The following is an 8939-nucleotide window of genomic DNA, read 5'->3' as shown; positions in this document are numbered from 1 at the left end:
CAGATCAATGGCTGTTCAAAAACCTTGATACTATACATTTAAATTCATAAATTAAAAATTTAAGATTATTTTTAATTTATTGTCTAATATTTTTTTTTAATTTTCATCATTTTTTTCTTTCAATCTTTACTTCATAAAAAAGGGAAAATTTCTTATCAGTACTCTGAAGTTTAGGGGTTGTCTCAAGTCAGTCCCCAAACTTTAAAATGTGTCTCTGCAGTACCCCAAACTTTCAAAATGTGTCTAATAGGTCCTTGTTAACAGTCCGTCAGTTAAATTTTGGAAAAATCAAAATTACCCTTTGATAGAAGACAATACAATCTTCATTGTCTTCTACCTTGAGACTGAAGGCACTATTCATTATCTCCCACTTCTATGCTTTAAACTAACTCAACTCTTTTGTTCTGAGAGATACTAAGCCCATCGGGACTTCGACTTTCGGTTACGATTTGGAAAGACACAACACAAGAAGGCGAACAACAGAATTAAGGAATCTGAATGTTCCAAAATCTAGTAAGATGAAATTGTCGTAGTTTTATTTGGAACTTTAAACAGGTCCAAGAATCCAAAGATCGATATCGGAGAAAGATCCAAGAAATCACAAAGATGATGTCTCCAAGGCCGATCTCTGAACACCGGGGAACTTCTCATTTTGATTTGTTCAGGCATACTCCATTGCAGATAATTCACATCATTGAAGACTTAATGAGAATATGGTCAGTTTACTCCATGTACCACTATTTATCTGAGAATGAAGCTTCAGTTGTGGCTTTTATCTTCAGTTGTCTAGTTCCATCTTCCATTCTCTTTTTAGCATTGCAAAGTAGAGATGGAAATTTTCCCCATCCCCGACGGGGACCCGACTTCCCCGACCCGATGGAGTCGGGGATGGGGATTGTTTTGGCGGGGCAGGAATGGAGATTAATAGGAATCCCTGATTGGGGTCGGGGATGGGGATTGAGGTCCTTGCCCCGCCCCGACCCTAATTGTGTATATTAGTATATTATTTCTATATATCAAAACATATTTAAAACATTATTTATAATTAAAAATTTTTATTTATTTTAAATAAATTTATTTTTCAAAAAAACACTGTTATTTAAAAAAATCAAGGATTCGGGTCCTCGCAGGGAATCCATCCCCATCAAGGATCAAGGATGGAGGACAAATTTTATCCTCGACGGGGATTGGGAACAAGAATGGGGGTTAATTTCATAATCAGGGTTGGGGACGGGGAATATGATCCTTGCCCCGAACCCACCCCATTGCCATTCCTATTGCAAAGGCCTTGGGAAGGGAAGGCCTCTGGCCAATACACAGGTGATGCCTTCTATAATCAATGGTGGCATAACAACATTATATTTTGTAATGTGGGGGAAGGGCCAGTCATGTGGACCTCTTAGAGCCATAATGGCTTAGTATGCTGGTGCTGTTCTTAGAGTACCATTCTCTACATGAGCTTATTTGAGCACCATTCTCTTTAGAGTTGTCTTAATATTCTATGTTGACAATGTTGTTGATAGGCCTGTCATCGTATCGAATTCATCTAAATCCGAGTTCGATTCGATATGTTGTTGGTTGCATCCGACTTTGATCCGAAATCCGATCGGATTATTTGCAGGAAATTCGAGTTTGAATCTGATGGGATTTTTTAGATTTTGGATTTTAATCCGACTCCGACTGAAGCTACCTATTTCAGCAGTTGAATGATCACAATTGCTGAATGTAATATCATTAAAACAAAATCTATAATCAATAATTTTTACTCAAAAGTTTTGAAGCAATTCTGTCTTTTGTAAAATTTAAATTTTTATTTCAAAAATTTTGAAATAATCTATAATTTATTCAAAACAAATAAAAACCTATGGTCAAGAAGAAAACAATACATGAGAGCTCTATGGTCAAGAAGAAAACCTAGGCGAGAAAAGAATGACGATGGATAGAAAAGAACGACGATGACGACTTGGTTGTTGCAGAAAGTGAAAGTTGAGAGAGGAGAGAACGACAACAACTTGGTAAATGGCAAGGCGAGTTAGGTGACAAAAAGAGAAGAGGAGTGAGAAGAAAATGTCAATTGTTGAAATGTTGAGTGAGGGTTTAGGATAGGGCTATCAATGGGTCGGGTCAGACCTGATTGACCCAATAGAATTGGACTGATTGGGGTGGTTTTGGTTCCAGAACTTGTCCCGATGGGTCGGTTCCGGTTCTTAAAAAAAATTCTCGATTATTACCAGGTCAAAACCAGGTCCGCCTTGTCCCGAACTGATTTGGACCTCACCCAACCCCTATATATACTGTATACATCGATACAATTATTATTGTTTTTTATCAGTTTCCTTTTTAGTAGGGTTTTTGTTGCATTTTAGGTTTTTACAGGGTTTTTATTGCATTTTTTAGTAGGGGTATTATTAGCTTACATATCAAAATTGGGTCGGGTTGGACCCGATTGTCCCAAGAACCGATCAGTTTGGTTCTTGGTCTAGAATTACAAACCCTATAGGGTCTGGATTGGTTCCGGGTCCACGAGTTCTCCTATCAGATCCAGGTCCGGTTCTACCTGATTCCGACCCGTTGACAGCCTTAGTTTAGGATTTTAGGGCTGGCCAACTAGGGGTTTGAGTAACAGATTTTCTCATTTACCCCTAAAATATTTTATCTATGTAATTAATGTATAAAAGTATATAATATAAAATATATTTATATTTATAAATATAATCGGGTTCTACTTCTGCCATCCGAATTAAATCCGATATTTACCTCATCCAAATGCGAGATTATCGGATCGGGTCGTGGGTTTACGAGTATCATTGAAAGGCCTGGTTGATGAAGAGAGATTGCATATGGTCTTCTCATCTCCGAGGCACTTAATGGTAGCTGGAGAAAGGATAATCACCATGGAGATTGTGTACAAATGGACTCTTCATTACCGGGATTCTTGATTTGCTTTAGGATTTGGAGTCTTTGAAGCCACTTCTTTGGAACGTATCAGAAAGGTTCTGTTCAGCCATCAGATATACCAAATGGAAATTTAGAAAATGAAATGCATATGTCGCCACTTCCAACTTGAATGGGAGGACTAAAAATAGGAGCACAACCGTCAAAAAAACACTTCCCCCGTCGTTTATCCTTTGGTTTTATTAAGACTGGGAGCTGAGATAATATCTTTTCTTATTAGGTTTTAAAACATTGATTGGCGTTCCTTTGTTCTTTCAATTTCACAATTAAAGGGAGCCAAATAGCTACAGACTTTGTCAACTTTCCAAGCGGAGGAGAACGAAATTCCATGGATGGCCCTGCTGAAGTAGTTGCGGAATGCGGACCCAAATAGCTACAGACTCTCCAGGTTGTTGTAGTTGTAGATGCCTCCACCGCTTCAAGGACTGGGGCAGCCACTCTAATCAACAGTTGTGGTGGGCAACACAACCCATGATCCCAACAACAAAGGTCCAAGCTTTCAGATACAAAGGTGTAGTCCCTCAATCCAACGGCCGTTGGGGTGCTCAAATCTATGAGAATCAGCACTACCATGTCATCATGTGATCAGATAACTGTCGAACTGTTAACAGCCAGGACCTATCAGACACATTTTTGAAAGTTTAAAATACTGCAAAGACACATTTTAAAGTCTGGGGACTGACTTGCGACAACCCCAAAAGTTCAGCGTACTGATTAGGAATTTTCATCGTGTTGGCCCACAGGACCCGAGCCTCCTCCCCTCTCTAGCCCTAGCATGTCATGCCTGGCAAGGCAGAAGTCATGCACGCGGCACGACAAAAGTTGTCGTAGAAGGAAAATCTTGGCTTGAACTGAAAAATGAAAAATCCTTGACAATATAAAGAAAAGGGACCAGAAACGTGTAAACTAAATAATCCTTGACAAAATTTTGGTGTTTTGGAATAAATCGTTGGCTTGAACTCAAAAGAAGGAAAATCTAATAAAAGTCGATGCACCAAAAATCAACCTCCTAAAAAATTATATCTATCTTGATTCCTGAGTCGCATTATGCAATCATGAATCACACTCGACTCAAGAGACAGCTCTACTCATTAAGCAACCTCAATTTCCCTGGTCACGACAGGCTTGATGAACTCCTCTTCCTCTTTCGGGGTGTGGATGGTGACGAGATCCGGCAATGGGGTTGTCGGGCCCTGCTTCCCCTTGGGATCCCAATCCAACATGATCTTCACCTTTATCCCCAGAACTCCCTGCAATTGCATTACCCAAAGGTTGACATCAATGCGTATGCACAGAACCATTTCTTACTAACACCTTGTTAACAAGTGAACAAAATTTATGTACATCTTTGCGTTTATGGCCTTGGCCTAATAAAATGGGCGAATAGAGCTGCGATGGATGGAACTAAAGAATTATATTCAACTGACCTGTCTAAGTAAAACATGTCTTACGGCTGAGTCTATGTATTCTTTAACTGGCTGCCCAGAAGAGATCATATAACCATCCTTGAATTTCATTGATTTGGCACGTTGTGCACGGAGCTTCCCACTCACTATGACCTAAAAACAAAAGAAACTCCCATTCAAGCCTTGTATGGTTAAGACACAACCCCTGGTTTGGAGTACCTCAAAAGCAGCATTTAAATAAGACACTGATTTCATTTAGTTTCAACAATTTATTAGTGAAAAAACCAATAGAACATTATAACATTTACCGCCACCAATGAACTTACCTCACATCCCTTTGCACCACTTTCCATGATGAAGCGCAAGACACCATAGCAAGCCCTAAAATGAGAGAATAAATACCCAATCAATTAGACCACAAAATAACACACTTAAGATTTGAGGCAATCAAGCAAGCCAAACAAGCAATGTTGAATGGACATTGGACATGGGAATCAGAATCTGAAATTAACCAGTAATAATAACTTTTATAATAATATATTATATATTGTATATCATAATATTTTAATACTACACTTAAAATTCATATATCTGTACAAATAATAATAACTTTAATAGTTAAGAAGCTACAATCTACAGTTGGCAAGTTAAACTCACAGCCTTTGTTTGCGCCCTATTTCCCAAATTGGCATCTCTAGTTATTTTTTATTGTTTTCCTAATATCAATGTTAATTGGAAAAGATCCAATAAATAATGGGTAATAAATTAAATGCAATTTGGGAAATACAAATACTAGAGTCCTCTATTGGACAGTTTAAATGGTTGAATCACAGTTACATAGAAAGCATTTATAAGTGAGGATTCATAATTTTGTGGAGTTGATGTATTGCAAATTTTGGTAAATCCACTAGATTTGCACGTAGTTGAGTCTAACACATATTTTGGAGTTCAATGGCATCAACTTGCAAGACCCTCCAAAGATGCAGTATCCATGCGCCACTGTAAATAAGTCACATTATTAAAAACCTGCCATCTCTTTTCTCCACAAGATTTTCCTTTTACATATAATCAAAAAGAAACTTATTTTTATGTTTTTTGCAAAGTTTCTTTGCTTTGATCTTCTCAATACCTTGCTCATAAGTTTCTTTCATTATGATTCTTCCACAGGCCTCCTCATCACCCAGGTCTTTTACCCTTCTCCATGGTTTAAAATGTCCCAACTTCCCTAATATTTCCACATGTTTCCATTCCCATGGGTAGTGGCACGAAATTTTAGAATCGACATTTCCCCAATGAAAACTACTAGACCTACGTGGAGTACAAGAGATAGTATCCATGACTATTTCGAATTTCCACTTCCATGGCTAGCAACATGAAAATTTACTAGAACCGACATATTCCCTAGTGAACACTAGAAGTACTATGTTGAGTACAAGAGAGTATTATAACATAAGTTGGTGACAATATCATAGATATGTGAATTAACAAGTTATTGTCCACCTAACTTACATGATTACAACTTTGAGCTAGCTCAATATTCATTTCAAACATGAAGTTAAATAATAGTTTTTGTTTCTGTAGTAGATTATTGGTTGACCTATTACAACCATTTACATTTTCTATGAGTTTAGATTTGCTTTAACTAATTCTATCATGAAGCTCTGAATCTTAAGGTTTACAGGGCAACTTCAGAACATATTCTTTTATCTATAACCTTGATATCTTAGCTTTGTTTATAATTTGAAACAAGATAATAATTTAAAAAGGTGTGCCTATGTTTCTTTTATCAGATCATAAAATACCATTCTACATTTTGCATATTTTTACACTATTTCCACCATGTCTATAATTTTTACAATATTTCTGACATTTCTGGCATGTTTCTTATATTTGCATGACCGATATTTCCACCGGCATTGACATTTTAAACATTGGCCTTCTCACCATCATCCTCATTAACCAAAAATGTTGTCACTTGGACACATTCTCACAATAAAGAGTGTCCTTGTCATCCACTCCTTTATTTGATATCCTATGTAGTACCTTTGTAACCAAATACTAAGATCAACCTGACCATGGGATATTAGGCAATCAACCTGACCAAGGCAAGGCACAAAGGAGGATTGCCTCGCCCAAGCACTTAGTTGTTTTCTGTAAAAAGGTGCCATATAATATAGGGAGGATTGCCCCTATATTTTCTTAGTATTCATTTCTTTCTCTTCTTTTAATGAATATGTTGTTTTTCTATGTTTTAAATTTATACTTATTTGATGAAAATTATTGGTAATTATTAGTGAAAGATGATGGCTGGTTGCATTAAAACCTAGGAAATTACCATAGGATTTAGGCTTTTATGTTAAAAAAAAACATAGCCTATTTCACCTTGGCACCTTGAGTGGTGCACCAAGCCATTCACCTGTGGATTTATCTCTAAATAGACAGAATTTGTTTTAAAGGATTAAGTAGGTTTGTGATTTTCTAGTTTTGTAACACGTGGGTTCATAATGTTTGATCCCTAAGGGGAAGAATACTCCAACGTATGTAAGCTATCCATCAAAATAGCTCTTGTAATTAAGCCCCAGCCCTTTTTCTTTCAGTAAAGTTTCTGTTTCCCCTATTTTCATCAATAAGACCATGTCATTGTTTAGAAAACAGAATACTGGAACTGTAGATGAAATCAGTAGACGAGTGACATTTGAGCCATTCACCTGTGGATCCATCTCTACGGTTGTCTGGCCACTGCTGATAGAACAGCTTTTACTTTATGCACCCTAGCTCATGGCCAAACTATTGGAGTTAAGAGAGGCCTATGATACACGTGCAGAGTATGGCCAAATGCAAGTACGAGTGAGTGGAAGCAAAAAGTTTTAGTACTCCAGATAAATTTTTTTTGAGTAGTAACAATTACATAAAATTTTTTACTAAAATAGCACAAAATAAATACAGCAGATAAACTCCCAAGTCCCAAGAAAGGGTTGAAAAAAATACACTAGAACATGCTGACACTGTCAACCCCCATACATGATACACCCGAAGGAACCATACTCTGGAAGGACCATGCCCCAGTATAAATCTTGTCCATGAATATCATTCCTTTAAATAATACTGGTCATTTGATACTAGAAAATTAAAGAAAGGAAGAAGGTTCTTCAAAACATTATTAATTGGGGGTTTATGCAAATTGCGTTTATTATCGGCAGATCCATGCCTAGCACATAGACCACTGACCACCTACTACTACCACCTTGCTCTTATCCATGCATTGTTTTTATTAAGCTCTTGATTTGCTTCACAAATCATGTAGCACATTGACAGAAAAATTATAAAACAATTTACCGTTTGGGACTTTTCTCAAAAAATGCGAAAATTAAATTCTTTTGATAACAACAAAAGAAGAATACGCAAGAACAAATCAAACGACAAATATGGTAGTTATACAGAACAAAGGCAGATACCATGGTTAGTGTATGCAACCATTAAGTGCAAAACAATCCGTACAGTAGAATACAACTTTAGATAACCAACAAAAGGAAACAAAGCCGCATTTGTTTAGAGTGCAAATAAAACAGCATAAAATATGAAGCAAAAATAACCACAGTTTATACTCTTCACATTTGCACTCCCATGCATTTGTACTACTGCAAATGAATTTTCACTGCAAACAGAAGGACCATTAAGGATCAAACGGAAAAGAAGTGGAATACCTTCGAACAGCAAGACCGCCAAGTAGCTTGTATCGTAGGGACTCTGCCTGAGCGATAGCACAAAGGCCTCTATTGTTGACCTTCTCAGCATAGAGTTCTACACTGTTCTCAGGAAACTTGAACCTTTTCTGAACAACAGATGTCAACTCCCTAATTCTTCTCCCCTTCTCGCCTGAAAAATGAACAAAAACGTATTAAAAAGATAAATACTATATGCTTTAAATATCAATCAAAAAACATAAAAATAACAAAACTAAATCAAAATTGAAGATACAAATCCATCAAATTAAATTGAGAAAAAATAATACCAAGAACGTTCTGTGTTCTAGTAGCTCGAATGATGATCTCAGTGCGCATTGGAGTTACACGAACCTCAACGCCCGAGTACCCATCCTCAGCGAGCTCTCGCGTAAGAACCTCGTTGAGTTCCGCAAAGAAAACTCCATCTGCAACGAACTGCAAAATGACAGAAAAGTAAATACAAGAACGGAGATGAAATAAGGCCGCATCAAGGCCTCAGGATCCAAAGTTTCTACATAAATGAGGGGCAATTCAGAGAAAACTGTAATCAAATGGACATCGATCGCATAAAGGAACGGATTTTTCTGAAACTAGGATTAGAACTAATGCTTCATTCTAACCTTTCTCTTTTTGCTCATTTGGGTCGCCATGACTGGAGCTGATAGGGGGCGGAGCAGCGGATGCTCCGATGTGATGTGGCGAAAGCTTAAACCTGAGAAAACCCTAGCGAGATGTACCAGAATGGTATGAAAAGAACCATGTAAAATACCGTGTGAAATCTTATAGTCGATGCCCCAACCTAACCCAACTATGGGTTGGGTTAGGGTTGACCTCAACCCGGTCTAGCCCGGCC

General features: G+C 37.4%; 1 protein-coding gene and 1 non-coding gene across 2 annotated transcripts; both read right to left on the bottom strand.

The window, feature by feature from the left end:
* Nucleotides 1-3833: 3833 nt before the first annotated feature.
* Nucleotides 3834-8863, bottom strand: LOC104612879 (small ribosomal subunit protein uS3x). The gene is made up of 6 exons (XM_010280506.3): nt 8707-8863; nt 8374-8521; nt 8066-8237; nt 4688-4742; nt 4383-4514; nt 3834-4205 (listed from the first exon to the last, which is right to left on the bottom strand). The coding sequence occupies exons 1-6, from the start codon at nt 8734-8736 to the stop codon at nt 4047-4049; spliced, it is 696 nt and encodes a 231-aa protein (XP_010278808.1). The 5' UTR covers nt 8737-8863; the 3' UTR covers nt 3834-4046.
* LOC148801165 (small nucleolar RNA snoR143) lies at nt 7025-7185 on the bottom strand. The gene has a single exon (XR_016085097.1). It is a non-coding gene; the product is annotated as a small nucleolar RNA snoR143 (small nucleolar RNA).
* Nucleotides 8864-8939: the final 76 nt, after the last annotated feature.

The sequence above is a fragment of the Nelumbo nucifera genome, chromosome 3, assembly GCF_055504915.1.
Source record: "Nelumbo nucifera cultivar China Antique chromosome 3, China Antique-T2T, whole genome shotgun sequence".
NCBI classification, from domain to species: domain Eukaryota; kingdom Viridiplantae; phylum Streptophyta; class Magnoliopsida; order Proteales; family Nelumbonaceae; genus Nelumbo; species Nelumbo nucifera.
This window is presented reverse-complemented; position numbering and strand designations above follow the sequence as displayed.